Genomic DNA, 18584 nt, shown 5'->3' on the forward strand with positions numbered 1-18584 from the left:
CTGGGAAAAAATATTTGCAATTCATGTATCTAACAAAAGACCAGTATCCAGAAAGAATAAGAACAAGTCAAACAACCCCATTTTAAAATGGGCAACAGGGCTTCCCTGGTGGTGCAGTGGTTAAGAATCCACCTGCCAATACAAGGGACACAGGTTCAAGCCCTGGTCCGGGAGGATCCCACATGCCGCGGGGCAGCTAAGCCCGTGCGCCACAACTACTGAGCCTGCGCTCTAGAGCCCGCGAGCCACAACTACTGAAGCCCGCACGGCTAGAGCCCATACTCCGCAACAAGAGAAGCCACTGCAGTGAGAAGCCCACGCACCGCAATGAAGAGTAGCCCCCGCTCGCTGCAACTAGAGAAAGCCCACGTGCAGCAACGAAGACCCAACTCAGCCATGAATTAATTAATTTTTTAAAAAGGAATAAGATTGCCAGAGCTGCAAGGGATTTTAAAAAAAATAAAATAAAATGGGCAACAGATTTGAAAAGACGTTTCACAAAGGAAAATATACAAAAAGCCAATAAGAACATGAAAACGTGCTCAACAGCATGAGTCATCGGACAAATGCAAACTGAAGCCAGAATGAGATCGCCACACACCCACCAGGGTGACTACATTATGAAAGAGACAGCACCGAACATTGGTGGGGGTGCGGAGCATCCAGAACGCTCAGACGGCGCTGGTGGGAGTACGTGATACAGTCACTTGGAGAAAAGAGCTATAGCATTTTCTTACAAATCGAAATAGATACCTGTCCTCTGGCTCAACAATTCTACTCCTTGGTATCTACACAAGAGAAATGGAAGCATATGTCCACAAAACCTTGTACAAGAATCTTTATTCATGAGACCCCCAAAATGGAAACAACCAGGGGCGCATGAACAGAAGGGCTAAAAAAAAAAAAAACCCAGAGAAAGTTCAGGCAATGAACACTATACAGCAATCATGGAACAACTCCTGCTACCTGTGGCAAGATGGCTACATCTGAAAAATATGTACAGAGTCAAACTGGCAAAATTCATTTACAGTAGAAAAAAATCAGAAATCTGGTTGCTCCCGGGGCAGGGGAGGCAGACACCGACCGGGAAAGGGCATTCAGGGGTGATGGAGATGTTCTACACCCTGATAGCAGCCGGGATACAGAGAGCGGTACCCTTAAGATCTGCGCGTTTCAGGGTACATACATCTTACCTCAAAGAAAGAAAAAGAACCATAAACAAATACTGGCCTCTGGTTAGTGAGAGGCAAGCTGAAGTGTTCACGGGGTAATGTGGACTGATGCCAGCAACTGATTTTGAAACGCATCCAAAAAAACCGCACGGAGTGTTGGTGGCTAGAGGGAGGGGAGCGTGAGGAAGCGGAGAGAACGTGCCTGGCAGAATCCAGGTGGTGCGCGTGGCGGTGCTCACACCGTGATCTTTCCTGTGTGCTTGAAAGTTTTCATAGTAAAAAGCTGGGAAATGTTAAAAGACACTGAGATATATCAACCAGAAATAGGGAAGAAAGAAGAGGTGGCAGGAGACCCCGCCCCGAAGCCCAGAGCTCTCAAACCTCGCATGCTTGGACCGGTATAGGACCATCCCGGGCGAGGTCTGCAGCGCTCCAGCCCCGGTGCCAGGGGAGGTGCCGTCCTCACCTACTTCCCGTGCTCCCCACCTGCCACTTCCGTCGCTGCAGCAGACGCAGTGAGTGGAAATAACACCTGGGCAGCCTCTTCCCACAAATTCAGCGAAAATGCAAACCCAGCAGGCGCTGGGCTCTTGAGGGCCTGCACCGCCACCTCCTGGAAGAAAGGCTTCCTGCACCTGAATTCCTGCCCCTTTGGGGGTTCGGCTTCACCGCGGTCCCCTCGCTCCCTTCCAAGGCTCAGCCGGGCCCCAACTGCAGTAAATCTGCGGGTGAGATGCATGGAGGATGCACGTCTCCAGAACCCGGGCCCCTCTGTCCACACCTTACGCACCCCACGCAAACACACGTCACAGAGGCACAGCCCGAGACCACCCTCTCCAGGTGGTGAGCAAGGCCCCAGCCCGCAATTACCCCCAGCCCCTTCCCTCTCTCTCGGACACGGCGACATCAGGATAAGGATGCTCTAAAGACCCTTGAACTTGGAAAAACATTGAAAACAGTCATTCTAAAGCTATAGTTCTTGGGCTTCCCTGGTGGCGCAGTGGTTGAGAGCCCACCTGCCGATGCAGGGGACACGGGTTCGTGCCCCAGTCCGGGAGGATCCCACATGCTGCGGAGCGGCTGGGCCGGTGAGCCATGGCCGCTGAGCCTGCATGTCCGGAGCCTGTGCTCCGCAACGGGAGAGGCCACAGCAGTGAGAGGCCTGGGTACCGCAAAAAAAAAAAAAAAAAAGCTATAGTTCTTTAGTTATTATCAGATAACAATATACCGACATCTCCCAGGGCGGCCATGGCTAAGGGCCCTGCGTCCTTGGATGCAATACGCCACCTGGAGAAGGAACCTGGGCCCCAGGGGAGGGACAAGCCGGCCAGAGCTGAGCTGGGCGGATGGTGTGGGGCAAAGTCCGGACTGAGGGCTGCCCGGTGTGGACATCGGGGCAACAGGGCCAGAGAAGGACACGGGCCTGGGCAGAGCCATGGAAGGGAGGCCTCGGGCCGTGCACTGAGCCCCCGCGCTGACAGACACACCTGTACTGCCCCCACCAGGTGCCCCGCAGGTGGCTGAGGATCTTGCTCTCCGAGTAGCAAGCAGGGCTCTTGGGGCTCTGACCAAAACGTCCCCTCGGTGGGGTGGGGTGTCCTGTCAGGGAAGCTCTTGAATCTCCTCTGTCCCCAAGTCCCACCCGGCCTTCTCCAGGTGGGAAACAGTGCCAGGAAAGGCCAGAGGGAGAATCCAGGACAGGCTGCCCAAGGGCCAACTTCAAGATGCCCTGGGAACAGGAGCTGCACGAGCAGCATCTCAGGCCACTCCAGCGGGAGGGGAGGGTCGGTCCCCTGACCCGGGAGCCACAGCACCGTCACACGTCCCCAGAAGCACCTCTTCTCTGACACCCAAGCCCTGGAGGCTGCAGCCAGCAGAGCAGGCCAGGTGCCCGGGCTCCCTGGGCCGCTCCTTCCTGCTGCACCAGCTCTGGATGCGGGACAGGGCCAGGCTCTGTGCGGAGGGGTCACAGGCTCGAGGGAGCGCGGAGCGGGAGAGGAAGATCTCGGCACACACGGGCACTCAAACAGTGCGAGCGTCCCGAACTTCCCCGCGCCTGCCTCCCTGGGTGGCAAGGGACACAGAGGGGACACAGAGGACCCCGGGGGAGCAGCGGAGGGTCTCAAGGAGAAGAGGCAGGAGGTTAGGAGAGCAGCTGGGAGGGCCAGTCTGGGCCAGAGGAGAGGGTTGGCCCCAGAGGGGAGAGAAGGGATGCAGAGGCCAGCGAGTGGAGGGGGCACAAAGGGAGCCCCAGTGGGACCTGGGGCTGGGACAGAGCGGGAGGGGAGGAGCCGCAGCCCAAGGTCACAACAGGCTCGGCCCCCGGCCCTGCCTGCCTGGCCACCTCGCTTCTCCTGCCCCAGGAACCGGGCACCAGGCCAGAATCCCCGGGCCTTGGCTACTGCTCCATTATGGGAAGAGGCTCTGACCCACCCCAGCTCTGAGGGCCAGTAGGATGCCCCGGAAAACATTCTGTACCTCCGTGCCTCCCCCAGAGTCAGGGGCCCAGAGCGGGGGAGAAACCTGAGGCTCAGAGGGACCGGTGGGATGGGACAGTGTCCTCAGACACACTAGCCACTACCCGCCATGGGGGCATGGGAAGGCATGTGTGATATCCCTGCCGGAGAATCAGGACCCAGGAGATACAAAGCGAGGAGGCCTGGAGTCATGCTTCCCCTGAGGCCGTCCGCTCCTCGGGCCACCTTCCCAGTACTCGGGCCACCCCACCCTCGGCCAAGCATGCACCAAACCACAGCCTCTGTGCTCAGAGACCGCAAGCACTCCCTCCTAAAGATAGCAGCCCGCGGGGCAGGACTGGGCAGGGCTGGGCAAGGCTGGCCAACACGTCAGGGCATCCAGCGGCCTCTTCAACCACCAGGGTCCACCCAGCAATCAGAGGTGCTCCCTCTCCAACTGCATAGAGTGACGGTGATGGCCACCCCTCCAGGCCCCCCTGCTTCTCCTCCCTGCCTGCAACAGGTGAGTCTCAGCAGCCACGGGGCACTCAGGTCCTGCCACTTTCTCCACCCACCACACCGAGGAAAGAAACGAACCCTCACCAGGGCCTCCGAGGCCTGGCATGACCTGGCCCCGCCTATCTTGCTGGTCTCAGACTTGCCCCTCTCCTCCAACAATGCAGTCCAGCCACTTGCACCTCCGTGATGTTCTAACCTCAGGGCCTTTGCACTTGCTGTTCCCTTTGCCTGAATGTCCTTCCTCTGGATCTTGACCTGTCAGGTCCTTCTGGCCACGTAGGTTTCAGCTCAATGTCACCCCCTCAAGGAAGGTGTCCATTAATACACACCCACATACACACACACACACACACCTACTAACAATCACATCACATCACCTGTTCTTTGCTTCTTCATCTAAAGTCATCAGTTGATGTGTTTATTGGTTAGCTGTCTGACATCTAGTTCAGACTGCCAGCCCCAAAGGAGCAGGGACTGGCTCCTCACTGTAGGTTAAGAACCTAGGAGATGGCTGCACGTAGTACGACCTCAATAAACAGTTGCCAGATAGTTGGGACGACAGGTGTCTAGTGGTCCTGCGAACAGCCACCCGGAGACATCATGACCTGAGGTGAACTTAAAGCGGAGGACAGAGATAGAGGTCACTGACTGTTCACACTCGCTGGCAGGAGGGAGAATCGGGACCATGCAGAGGAACGGGCTCTGGGCGTGTGGGCTCCTGCCGCGCAGCGCTGGGCGGCTCTTCACACACCCACCTGCTCCAGCAGACAGGCCCAGCCCAAAAGCATTTTCAACTTTTCATAGAAAAGTTTCAGAGCTGGTGCCTCTTTGCTAATTTCCAAGGGTGTGTTCCTTTGTTTATTCAGCTTTGCTCAAGTCAATTTCCTCATTTGCTAAAAGAACAAACAAACAAAAAAACTTAACTACTGCACCACTTCCCTGGTGGCACGGTACTTAAGAATCTGCCTGCCAATGCAGGGCACACGGGTTCGATCCCTGGTCCGGGAAGATCCCACATGCCGCGGAGCAACTAAGCCTGCACGCCACAACTACTGAGCCCACATGCAGCAACTACTGAAGCCCGCGCGCCTAGAGCCCGTGCTCCTCAACAAGAGAGGCCACCGCAATGAGAAGCCCACGCACCGCCACAAAGAGTAGCCCCCGCTCGCAGCAACTAGAGAAAGCCGCACGCAGCGACAAAGACCCAATGCAGCCAAAAATAAATAAATACATACGTACATACCTTAAAAAGAAAAAAGAAAGAAAGAAAAGAAAAAAGAAAGAGGGAGGGAAGATCAGAAGATCTAAGGCAGGTCCCAAGCCCGCAGGCAGAGAGGGGTCCTCTCCAGGAGCTGAAATCTGCGTTGCTATCTGTCCTGAGTTCATACGAGGCCTGGGGCCCAAAACAGTCTCCAAACATGGGCCTCCAATTAAGAGGAAATCTCCCCAGTTTCTCCGTCGGGTCCCACTCCCACCCCGCGCCCAGCCCAAGGGGAGCAGAATTGACATGAGGGCGGTGAAGGCTGGACGGTAGCCCAGGGGACTTTGGGCAAGGCAGTTTAGGTGGTAGCTTCAGGACAGAGGTCTGTGCCCGGACGGGAGGGGACACACTGGGGACGAACAGCTCCGAGCAGGAGGCAGACCAAGTCTGGGATCGCAGAAGCAAAGAGGGAGAACGGGGCTGGAGGAGGCTTCCTGAGATGGAGCATATGGGACAGACCAACAGACACTGACACACAGACAGCCAGTCTCACACGCAGGCCGGGCAGTGAAACCACTGAGAGTAGGAGGCCCACCTGAAAGTGGACCCCAGGAGACCCCAGGCGGGCCCCCTCGTCAGTCCAGAAGGACACAGGCCTGGGCTGCCCTGGGCAGAGCACACGTCCAGCCATGCCCAGGGCTGGAGCTGAGGCTCCCTGGCCAGCCTGAGGGGATGGTCAAGGCCAGCCCAACCCAGGCTTTCCCCACTTCCTGCCACCCCACCCAGTGAAGCCAGCCTGAGTGTGAAAAAAAAAAAAAAAAATCAAGAGCCCAGGACGAGAACTTGGAGCCTAGTCTCACACCATGTACAAAAGTTAACTCAAAATGGATCAAAGGCCTAAATGCGAGAGCTAAAACTGTAAAACTCTTAGAAAGAAACATAGGGGAAAAGATTTGTGACGTTGGGTGTGACACTAAAAGCACAGGCACTGAAAGAAAAAATAGATAAATTGAGCTTCATCACAGTGCAAAGCTCTTGTGCATCAAAGGAGACTCAACAGAATGAAAAGGAAATACACGGAATGGGAGAAAATATTTACAAATCATATGTCTGATGAGGAATTAATATCCAGAATATGTTTAAAAACACTTCTACAACTCAATCACACACACACACAAAAAACCAATTTAAAAATTGACAAAGGGAGCTTCCCTGGTGGCGCAGTGGTTGAGAATCCGCCTGCCGATGCAGGGGACGCAGGTTCGTGCCCCGGTCCGGGCAGATCCCACGTGCCGCGGAGCGGCTGGGCCCATGAGCCATGGCCGCTGCGCCTGCGCGTCCGGAGCCTGTGCTCCGCAACGGGAGAGGCCGCAGCAGTGAGAGGCCCGCGTACCACAAAAAAAAAAAAAAAAAAAAAAAAAAATTGACGAGGGACTTGAATAGACATTTCTCCAAAGAAGACATACAGAGGCCAACAGGCACATGGGAAGCTGCTCAACATCACTGATCATTAGGGAAACGCAAATCAAAACTGCAATGAGATACCACCTCACACTTATTAGAATGGCTGTTATATATATATATATTTTAAAAATAACAGAAAATAACGTGCGTTGAGGAGGATGTGGAGAAATTAGAACCCACGGGCACCGGTGGTGGGAATGTAGAATGGTACAGTTGCGATGACAAGCAGTACGGTGGTTCCCCCCAAAATTAAACATAGAATTAGCATACGGTCCAGCAATCCTGCTTCTGGGTATATACCCCAAATATTTGAAAGCAAGGACTCAAGCAGATACCTATACATACATGTTTATGGCAGCAATCTTCACAATAGCCAAAAGGTGGAAACAACCCAAATGTCTACCCATAGATCAACAGCTAAACAAAATGTGGTCTAGCATATAATGGAATATTATTCTGCCTTTTCAACAGGAGGAGACTCTGATGCCCTGCTACAACATGGAGGAAAGCCATGAAGTCATTAAGTGAAATAAGCCAGTCCCAAAAAAGACCAGGTTGTATGATTCCACGTATATGAGGCAAGTGGAACAGACAAGTTCATAGAAACAGAAAGCAGAAGGGTGTTTGCCAGGGTCAGGTCAGAGGGGGGAAGAGGAGGTAGTGTTGAATGGAGTTTCACTTTGGGAAGATGAAAAAGTCCTGGAGGTGGATGGATGGTGGCACAACAATAGGAACGCACTTAATGCCACTGAACTGTACACCTGAAAATTATAGAAAAGGGACATTTAATATCATATGATATCGCTTATATGTGGAATCTAGAAAAAGAGGACAAATGAATTTATTTACAAAACAGAAATAGAGTCACAGATGTAGAAAACAGACTTATGGTTAGCAGGGGGGAAACGGGGGAAAGGATAAATTAGGAGATTGGGATGGACATATACACACTACTATACATAAACTAGATAACTAATAAGGACCTACTGTAGAGCACAGGGAACTCTACTCAATACTCTGTAATGGCCTATATGGGAAAAGAATCTAAAAAAGAGTGGATATGTGTATATATATAACTGATTCACTTTGCTGTACACCTGAAACTAATACAACATTGTAAATCAACTATACTCTAATAGAATTTTTTTTTTAAACGTACATTTTATGTTGTGTACATTTTACCACAATTTTTTCAAAAAGAGTCCAGAGCCCCAGGCACCCCAGGTCCTCGCAGTACAGAATGGCTGCAGCGGCCACTCACGAGTGGCTCAGGAAAGTCCCAATCTCACACTACGATGTTATTGAAGGCGGTTCTTTAATGCATAACAATGCGATGGTCATGCCATTCCTTAGTAGGACTTTACATAGAAATAAATCCTCTAATCAGGAAAAGTTTTGGACAGACCAATTTGGAGTTCAAAGAAAAAAAATTACAAGGCACCAGGCGAAGGTGCCCCTGTCGGGCAGGCTGCCCCCAGTACCAAAAGCCCTCCATCCTAGGTCCACTCTGTCCCCAGGGCCTGCCCCAGGCCTCACCCCCACCAGCAGGGACACAAGGCAACTCCAGCAAGAAGGTGCCTGGAAGAGGGGTGGGCAGGCTTCTGCAGTTCTCATGGGGCTGAGTTTCCCACACCTCACCAAGGGTAGGGGACCCAATGGCCAGAGTCGGGGACGGCAAGTGATCTTGGGACGTGGAATCATCCTGTGCGTCCAGGATGCACGGGGACTGGAGTGGGTTGAATGGTTCCCCCCCCCCCCCCCCGCAAATTCACGTTCACCTGGAATCTGTGGATGCGGACCTATTTGGAAAAAGGGTCTTGCAGATGTCATTAGGATAAGGTTCTAGAATTTTGGCCGTCCTGGAGTATCCGAGTGGGCCCTAAATCCAGGAACAAGTGTCCTTATAAGAGAGAAGCAAACGGAGATTTGAGACACAGAAGAAGGCTGTGTGACAACAGAGGCAGAGACTGGAGAGAAGCATCCACCAGCCAAGGATGCCAGGGAGCGCTGGCTGCCGCTAGAAGCCAGGAGAGAGGCCTGGAAAGGAGGCTCCCTCAGGGTCTCCTGAAGGCACCAAGCCTCGGACACCTTGACTTTGGACTTCTGGCCTCCAGAGCTGGGAGAGGATCAACTGCTGTCGTTGTAAGCTCCCCAAGCGGTGGTACTTGGTTACAGCAGCCCCAGGAAACCAAGGACCTTGTCAGTCAGAGATGGAAGAGGAAGAGGGCCAGGAGGGCCTCGGGCCAAGCTTCTCATCTTGGAGACGAGGAGAGTGAAGCTCTGGCAAAGAGGGTGCAGGAAGCTGACGATCGCAGCGTCTGTCCAGGCCAGGAGTGTGAAATGTCCGGGGACCCAGAGACAAGAGGGTACAGCAGAGTGAGGACTGAGGCACGCCTCCCACGGTGGGGGCTGTCCAGCTCCCTGCCCTCCCCACGACCGTGACACAGGAGCCCCCCACACCCCCGAGCAGCGCAGAGTGCCAGTTTTCTCCTCCCGGGTGCAGTGCAGCCCGGCCCTTCCAGGCCCCCGCGCCAACCTTCCTGACCGAGTGGAGGAACGTCCACATTCTCTGCAGACAGCTCACCGCGTGGCCCTTCCCACCCTCCCCGAGGCCCAGCTGAGCTAAGTCACAGCCCCTCAGTGGAAAGTTCCCTTCCTGGAGAGTCTCCCCGCTGAAACACAAGCACTTGGAACAAGATAAAACTGCTTGATTTGTAAAAGCCACAAAGCCAGTCCAGAACAAGGAAAAAAAGGCCGCCCCTTGGCTGGAAGGAGCGGCCTGTGTCTCAGCGGCCAGTCACTGCTCCGTGACTCATCCCGGCCCCGCTGACGAGCCCTCCGGCATCTTCCCAGGGCAAGGCCGCAGCCTCGAGAGGGCTGGAGGCTGCCTGACTACAGAAGAGGACCCAGGGCCCACGTCCCAAACCAGGTGGGAGCTATTAGGTGCTCGTGAGAGACAGAGGAGGGAGATCTGAGGTCTCCTGAGGCCGTCTGCACCTGCCCCAAGCCCCCTCCTCACCAGCTCCTCCTGGACAGCCGCCGGGCAGTGGCCAAGAGTCAGCCAGACACGCCTTAAATGCCAGCCCAGTGCACCACGAGCAGTGATATAGCTACTTCTGGAAACGGGCGGGTGGCGCGTCTGGACAGACAGGCCCCGGTCCACACACGCTCGGCATCCTGACCCCCAGCCCCACCTCCGCCCGGTGCAGCCACAACTGTCTTACGGTGTCGCAAAGGGGCAGTGCCCTTGAGAAGCAGGCCCGCAGCCGGAGGGGTCCCCAGAACAGGCTCAGAAGCCCGCTGGCTGTGGGCATGCGGCCTCAAGGCCGCATGTGCTGATCCAACTCCCTCCCTTTACAGGTTGGGAAACTGAGCCCAGGGCTGCAGAGCAAGACTTGCTCGAGGTCCCAGCAGGGACGGGGTGGAATTCGCTTCCCCAGGGACTGCTTAAGCTCTGAGTTACAAGTAAAGACCAAGGTCAAGGTCTAACCAGGTTTGAGAAACATGGGGAGACAGCTTGGGGACTTCTCTCTTCTGGAACCAGTTTCTAACCGAGCTTTGAAAGAAGTTAAGTATTTTTTAATGAAAATGCATCCAAATGAGGATTTCAGAGAAAGTGTCCATTTCTTCTCAGGCACATCCTGGGAGAAGGGCCCCACTTCACCCCTCGTTGTGCTGTCCTCGGCCGAGGGCGCGGCGCTCAACACTGTTCAAAAGGCACAGAGCGGACTGTTTGCTCAGTTCATGAAAAGCGCCTCAGGTTCGCTTAGCCCAGGAGGTTCCAAGACGTTGCCACCGTTTCTGATTCCCCCAGGACCCCCTCCCAGCCTCCGTGCCCTGGCTCTCTGGTCTCCTGGTGGTCACCCAGCTGGGCCTTGGCTTGGTCATCTGTTAAATGAAGGCCGGGCCGGAGGCCCCTGGCAGCCAGGCCAATGGAGTAACCATCCTCCCTGGTCCCACAGCCTGCAGCCCTTGCCAGCCAGAGAGCGAGGCACCCTGGCTAGCGCCCCGTCCACCCCAGCTGGCCCGCGTCACTGAGCTCAAACACACGAGATGCGGTGCCACCAGCCGTGCCTTCCGCCAGTCTCCACGGCCGCCCCACCTCCCGCAGACAGTCGCGGTGCCCGTTTGTGCGCCCTGCAGCACAGACGTGCGCGCGCGCACACGCACCCCGCCGGCAGCTCCCCTGCCTGTGGCTGCCCCATCAGCCCTGACATCACACTGGGATCTGATCAGCCCCTGGAGCAGCAGGCAAGGGGCTATCTTCAGAGGAGCCACTGACATGCGCCTTCCTTCCCTCTGGCCTCTTGGGGAGCCCCCACCCCACCTCCGACACACACAGGGGCAAACAACAGACCAAACCAGTGGCGCTTGGGGAGTGACATTCTTATCCTCACTTTGACCCAGGAGCACCTGAAGCCCAGAGGCTGATGCCCCAGGACGTCTCGGGCCTGCACAGCGTACCCCAGCACCTGGCTTGAGGGGTGTGCCGTAAGCAGCAGGCCCCATAACGAACGGGAATTATTCGTGATGGTATCAGATTCTGACACAGGACACCAAGCCCGAGAAAGAGGGGCTTCCAACCGGGGTGACTTAGGAGGGGCGGCCTCTTTTCTCTCCACTGCTTGGTTCTTGCCCCGATGGGTCTGAGCCCGCTCCAAAGTGACCCACTTGGCCTGGATCCCACACAGGGTGCGGGGACCGATCCAGGGACCTGGAAGGGCCCTCCAGCCCAAGGACCAGCCATCTGCCCTCACTCCTTGCCCCAGCGTGACATTCTGATGTTCTGATCAGTGATTCCGCCCCTGAATCTGAGCAGAGCCCACAGCTCCGATCCTTCTGTCCTAAATTATCCCGTCCAACCGTGGATGATCATTGCTACCCCCTCTCTGTCCACAGTGCCCAGGTGAGTACAGGACCCGAATGACACCAGCACCTCCAAGTGGGAGTCACCTTGGTCAACTCCCCCAAGCTTCCGGCAGAATAAAATAAGCTCTCTCCGTTGTACGTGTGCATACGCGCACGCGCGCGCGCATACGCGCACGCGCGCGCGCACACACACACGCGCGCGCGCACACACATAGGCGCGCGCGCATTTGCACATCTTGTCTGGGCACCCGGAGCTCCCGGCCCTGTAATCAGCTCCCGGGAAGGCACCGAAGTGCTATTTCAGGGAGGAGACCAAGGCAGCCTTGAAGACGGACTTTGGCTGGCAGCGAACAAACAAACCACACAGTGGGCAAACAAACCACGATCGGCATCCCGGTGCCGCCACCCCGGACCCCAGCGCCGGAAGCAGGTTCCCCCCCACACACCCTTTCCCAGACTTCGGCGCCCACAGTCTCAGCATTCACGGCCGTCTTAAGATGCAAAAGTGGCACATTGGGAAATGAAAGAGAAATAGTGACGGGACGGAGAGCCGAGTTTAAATAAAAGCCCGATTTAGCGAAGCTTCACTTTTGGAACATTACGTCCCAGGACCTCAGAACAGTCAAGAGGAAAAGAAATATGTCCACAAAAATGAGTCAAAGTGACCCTCGGGTGCTTATTTCCCGAAGCACAAAGAAAGTTGTGAGTCAAGGGGAAGGAGCAGACGGGGGAGGAGGGCCGCTTGCCTACCTGTGATCCGGTCTCTCTCCATCACTACCGATATATTTAGCAGCAGGCGGGAGTCCCGGCGTCCCCCTTTCCAGAGGCGTCCTCCCCTTTCTCACCCCGTCGCCCTCCCTCTTTCGGCCTCCTCTCCTCCTCCTCCAAAAACACTCTTTGTCTGGTCTAATTTCTTCAATCTGTTGCAATCACGAATGCATCCAAATTACCACATTTCCATGTGCTGATCATATGTTTGTGCTCCAAACTGAAGTAGCATTGTCTCTTGGAATCGGGAGGGGAAAGGCAGCGAAGGAGAGAAATAAAAGAGGCGGGAGCAAGGGCCGGACGTGGGCCTTGAAAGGCTCCTGCGGTCCCCAGGGTCCTCCGGGCCCAGGACCGGCCGGCGGGGCTTTGTGCGGTGGCTCCAGAGGTGCGGCGTGCGGCGGCTTCCGGTGCCTTCTCTCCACCCCCTCCAGCCCCTCCGCCCGGGCTCGTCTCGCTGCTCCTTTTTAATATCCACTTGGAGAAGCTTAACTTAGCCTCTTGGAAACCAGCTCACAGAATCAAATTCCTGGAGACTTCCAGAGTCTTTCATTTCCCCCGGCCCGCGATGCTGCGATTTCCTTTGGTTGGAGCGTTTGAAAATCCGGGTTCCTGCCTGCCCGCCTTCCCTTCCCTCCACCTCTGCCGGCCCTTCACTCCCACCCTGACCCGGCCGGAAGGGGGGGCAGTCGCGCCCCAGGCAGGGGCCGAGGGAAGGTTCAGGAACACCTGCCGGGGATGAGCCCGGAGAAGTCACCCCTGCAGACGCCTGGGTGTCCCGTCCGCCTGCGGAGACAGAGGCAGCTGGCCGTCCCACCCCAGCCGAGAGGGGAGCGCGGGATGGAGACTTCCTGGAAGAGTCCTACCACTCACTCATGAGTCAGTGAATCTCCAGCTGTCTGTCCCCTGGGAGGGAGCGCAGCTCCTCACCACCGATTTCCCCAGACTCAGCGCCTCTCTGGGAGAGGACAGGGGGCCTGGCCGGGCTGGGGGCTCAGCACTGCTCCCTGCTATTCACCTGGGGTCCCGGGACTGCTCAGCTGGCAACTCTGGGGTGGAGGGGGACAGCACGTGGTCAGAGCGAGGGCTGGGGGGCACCCCCTCTGCCCTTTAAGCCTCATTCACCGCAAGGGTTCAGACTGGCAGCCCTCTGCCCAAGACACAGAAGCAGGTTTTGTATGCCTAACTGACCCTGTCTAGAGAAAATGTGTATTCGTGCCAATGTTGAAAGCGGGCATTCTCATGTCACCGAGAACTCCAGATTTTCCTCTTCTCTCGGAAAAGGGAGGGCATGGAGCCACACGGAATGAGCCTTCCTGCCCGGCCCAAGGGGCTGACTTGAAGAGTGCTACCCTCTTTAGATGAAACCGCGTTTTCTGGATTTTGCTGTGGTCCCCACGGGCCCGTCACTCATTTTCATTACCTGCCAGCCCCTCCTCCAGGTGACCTCTGAGTTTACAATCCTGCCCTACAGGGCCACATGAGCCACATGTCAACACAAGAGGGCCATGCACACTTCTCTGCTGGAGGTCACAAAGTCCCTGTCCCCTCCTGCCCGGGGCAGGACCCCAAATGCAGCCTCCTAGGTAGCAAGGGCATCTTCTTGGGGGTTGGGGGTGGTGACACCTTCTGGGAGACACCAAATAGCAACACCCCACCCCCAGCAGAGTCTGGAGGACAGCTCCAAAGGTAGTCGCCTGCACAGTGATGGAAGGTGGGTACTGTGGTACGCTGAACAGTGGCCCCCGAGATTTCACACCCTAATCCCTGGATCCTGTAAACAGGATCTCATTTGGAGAAAAAGTCGTTGCAGGTGGGATTAAGTGAAGGATCTTGAGACGGGAGATGATCCTGAATCAGGGGGTTGGGAGGGTCCTAAATGCCATCACGTGTACTCACACAGAGGGGGGCAGACGGAGATCTGACAGAGAGAGAGAGAGAGACAGATAGAGAGAGAAGGGGACGTACAGACGGAGCAGAGAGAGACGTGAAGAGGCTGGCCTTGGAGAGTGGATGATGCAGCCACGAGCCCAGGAAGCCAGGCAGCCCGCAGAAGCTGCAGCAGGCAGGGAACCGCTTCTCCCCTAGAGCCCCCCAAGAGCCCGGCCCTGCCCAGACTTGGATTTCAGACTTCCAGCCTCCAGAACTGTGAGAGAATAAATTTCTGTTGACTTAAGCCCCCAAGTTTGTGGTAATTTGCTACATCAGCCACAGGACACTCAAACAGACACCATAGACAGACTCAAGAGCCAGGGATCCCTGTACGACATTTTCTGGTGATTATATTTCATTCTAACACATTATATTAAGCCAAACCACCAACAATGAAGTTAGAACAATGGGAATCTTGGAGGGGTTTTGATTTGTTTGTTTAATCTCCTTTCTGATTTTGAAAAAAAATCCCTTATTGCTTTTCTCTGATTATAAACGTACTGTATGTTCTTTGTATTAGATTTAGAAACTACAGAGAACGTATGAAAAAAGAAGCCCCTTTAATGCCCCCAGGGCACTCTTCGACACCAATTCCCGCTGCGGTGAGGAGGCCCAGGAAGGCCCCACGAGGCGGCCGACCGGGCCAGCTGGGGGGACGGCTGGACCAGGACGAGGAGCCCAGCCGTGGCCTCAGCCGTCCTGACCACCTGCTTCAGGTGCCGGCTGCACACGCTGTGCATTTTGTTGCTGCGGTTTGTGCAGCTGCTGAGCACAGCCTGACCCTCGGTTTTTTCCCCCCTGCATAGTCTGCCTCAGTGTCCATTCCCCAACCATGCCTCAAACTCCAAGCATTCTGGCCCAAGCTGGGGATCATTTGAAACCGAAAACCTGGCAGCGCCGATTGGCTCCGATGGGGCCGTGTTAGTCATGAGCTGCGAAGAGGCCAGGCACAGACGTGGGGTGAGGCCAGGCAGTAGAAGGGGGCGGCCGACCCCCACTGCTCACTGAGTCCTGGCCTCAGCACCGGCCACTCAGGGAGCAACTGGCCAGGTCAGGGCTCCCCACGTGGCTTCTCCTTCTAGCAGAACACAACAGGGCTCGGTGGTTATGAAAAACTTTGTCCTGGTCTTTGATTTCATCAAGCATATTAGCATAGTAAACCAGTGAGCAACAGCCCCAGTGAGGGGGCTGGCTCTTGAACTCAGCACATCCCCAAATTGACCAACGCCTGCCTTGTGCCCTGGGGAGGCAGGACCCGCCCCCCAGGCCACAGTGCTGGGAACTCTGCTTGTGCCAGCCAGCAAGCCCCAGCTCCCAGCCACCGGAGCCTGCCCACGTCCTGGGATGGGTACCGTTGCCCAGCAGCCCCTTCCAGACAGTTCTAAAGGCAGTATCTCTACCCTTGAGCCCCCCAGACCTGTACCTGTGATCTGCATACTCCCAGCCACCTCTTTTTGATGACCCCATCACCAGCGAGGGGCCCAGGGCAGGGTAAGGAGGAAGAGTGAGGCCTGCTTTATCTTTAAAGACACTGCTATGCCCCTTTCCACGAAGTGCGTGCGTGTGTGCGCCCCAGCACCTGGCTGGGAGGGGACACAAAACAGGCAATCCCAGTGACCCCTGAACTCCCATCACAAGCCAGGAGGCCTGGGCTGGCCCAGCCATGCGGAAAGGGGGCAAGAGCTCCAGGTGAATCTGACACAGGCAGCAGGGGCCTCAGGAAGGGGTTGACAAGAGGGGCACAGCCTTGTTCCCGGGGTACATTCTGGGGAGGGGTCTGTGAGGAGGCGGGGAAAGAGGGATTCGGCTGAAAGGACACTTTCTGAGGCTCTGGGCTCAGATTCTCTGCCACCTCTCCCCTCCCCCTCCCCCTCCCCTCCCCTCTCCCCCTCCCCCTCCCCTCATTCAGGTACTTGCAAATCCTCCATAATTAGCTCCAAGCTATAGGGGATGCCAACCTCTCACTTTCAAAAAAAGACTTTTCCGTTCATTTCCCACTCATCCCCAGACTCAACCACACAGTTTGCTTCCCTGAGTTAAAAATAAAGAAGCTCCATCCCCCAGGCCCCCTCCCGCTGACCCTCCTGCAGTCACTGCTACTGTACCTGCCAGCAAAGCGGGCAGCCGGCCGAGACCCTCCAGGGCCGGCCCCAGTCTGGCCGCCAGCAGCCTTCCAGAGCAAGACGAATTCCGGGCCCGGGGCCTGCTGCATTCCTCTCCGGAATCTTCTCTCCACTTTTTATTGCGCCTCAAGTTTCGGCTGTTCCTAAATAAATACGATCCAGCTACTCTCTGCCCTGGGGACTGCTGCAGGGTTTACTGGTGCAAACAGCCTGGGCCGGCCTGTTGCTCTGGGAGTTCTTCCAGGTCAGTGTGGAAGGAAATCTAGACAATGGAGAGAGGCGGCCCAGACAGGGCCAAATTCCACCTCTAACGGCCCTCATGCTCAGCCATCAATCCTTGGCTGCAGCCCTGCCAGAGCTGGGAGCTGGCGCTTTATTCCTAAAGGCCCCCAGCTGCCTGTACAGAGCAGGGAGGATCCTGGGGCGTGGAGACCAGGGGCCTTGATAGAGTCTGCCCCAAGGCCCCTGTGTTTAGACGCTCCAGAATACACGAAAACTCCCCGAAGAGCTGGTGTCTTTCACTTCCCACTGGGATCCCGACATTCTGTCTGCTCGGTGGCACCCAATAAAGGCTCTCTGGATGAACAATGAATCTGAAGATCCAGTGTGTAGACTGATCCAGACCAGTCCTGCCCAACAGAACTTTCTGCGTTGATGTCAATGCCGTGTATCTGCCGCGTTCGATACGGCAGCCACACGTGGCTGCCGAGAGCCTACAGCGGGGCCAGTGCTATGGAGGAGCTGAGTTTGTAATCTGTGTTAAATAAATAATTTAAATGTAAATAGCCACTGTGCCTACTGGCTGCCTGTTGGACCGGTCTGCCTCTCCTCCTCGTCCTCCCTGGAGACATGGAGCTCTCCATAAATTTCTTCCCCAGAAGGCAAACAAAGAGAAAATCTACTTCTCAACCAAGGCAAAAGAAGACTGATATTTTTATTTTAAACTTGTTTTTTGGCCACCCCCCGCCCCCCAGCTTCTCCTATCAAGTTCAACTCAACAATATTTACTGGCTGCCTGCCATGCGCCATAAGAGCACCTAGCCCTACGGGGTGGGGAGGATAGAGGAATCCCCGCCACCCACCTGCTAACGGGATTGACAAGCTGGGTCAAATTACCCTGGAAAGAGAACGGCTTCCAGAGCTGTGACCCCTCCGAGCAGGGAGGGGAGAGCAGGGGTGAGAGGCTAGACAGGGGAGGGAAGCCTCATGCTGGGTTTACCCTTTATCCTATGAGAAGGGAAGCAAGGGTTCCTCTAGTCAGAAGACCACAACCAGGTCTGTTTTAAAGAATCCCGTGGGTGGAGCCTATCACCCAGGCCCAGGCACACAGGCGGGACTGAGTAAAGCCCCCCAAACACCAACTGGACAGGGAGGAGGAGCCTCTGGTGGGGAGAAAGGGTGGGGGGTGAGGGGAGACACAGGGGTCTGACGGAGACACGGTCAAGATCACGGGTGGCCCGTCCAAGGGCCATCTGGGGGGATGGTGAGTCGACAAGACCTTGGGCACCTGTTGACCTGGGGGGGCTGGGGTGGGGCAGAGGTCAAGGACTGACACTGAGACTTGTCACTTGAGTGCCTGGGTGGATGGCGAGGCTGAAACATTAGAGAAGTGGAGGAGGGGGGTGGTGACAGTTGGCGGGGGTGGGGGGGGGGGGTAGTAACAGCTGGGGATGCCTGCAGGGGGCCTGGGTGTCAGGTGCACAGAGGCCAAAATGGTGGCCTCTTCCTGGACCAGCTCCTCCACAAAGGACACTCCCTCCCCTCCCTCAGTGACAGAGCCAGAGGCTCTTCTGTGCTGCCCTGGAGAAAGGGTGGGCCACGAGTGGAGGGGCCCTACCCCTCCTCCAGCACCTATTGTCCACAGCTGAGCGACAGGACACTGGGGTGGGGCCCTAGCCGGGCCTGGAGCAGGGCCCCTACCTAAGGAAGGGGTGTGTGAGCCGGGACCAGGAAGGGGGACACAGGGACACCCGCCAGGGCCTCACGTTGGGCACCCCCCCCCTTAAGGGCAGGGACACAGCCCAGACAGCAGCGTACTAGGGCGCTCCTTGCGTGGGTGGGGTGTCGATCACAGAGGGAAGGG

At 56.1% G+C, this 18584-nt stretch overlaps 1 protein-coding gene across 7 annotated transcripts in view; it reads right to left on the reverse strand.

Annotated features, from left to right (window-relative positions):
* SEPTIN9 (septin 9) overlaps window positions 1-18584 on the reverse strand; it is a 194234-nt gene that overhangs the window by 129017 nt on the left and 46633 nt on the right. The window contains exon 1 of one of the 7 annotated variants that reach the window (XM_059048826.2): window positions 12432-13310. The exons of 5 other annotated variants lie outside the window; for them this stretch is intronic. In XM_059048826.2, the coding sequence (XP_058904809.1) occupies window positions 12432-12453 (22 nt within the window). In that variant the 5' untranslated portion in view covers window positions 12454-13310. Of the gene's footprint in view, window positions 1-12431; window positions 13311-18584 lie in introns of those variants that run through there. One more of the 7 variants, XM_067021243.1, reaches the window with a different exon arrangement.

This window comes from Kogia breviceps, chromosome 19 (assembly GCF_026419965.1).
Source record: "Kogia breviceps isolate mKogBre1 chromosome 19, mKogBre1 haplotype 1, whole genome shotgun sequence".
In the NCBI taxonomy this organism is placed as follows: Eukaryota; Metazoa; Chordata; class Mammalia; order Artiodactyla; family Physeteridae; genus Kogia; species Kogia breviceps.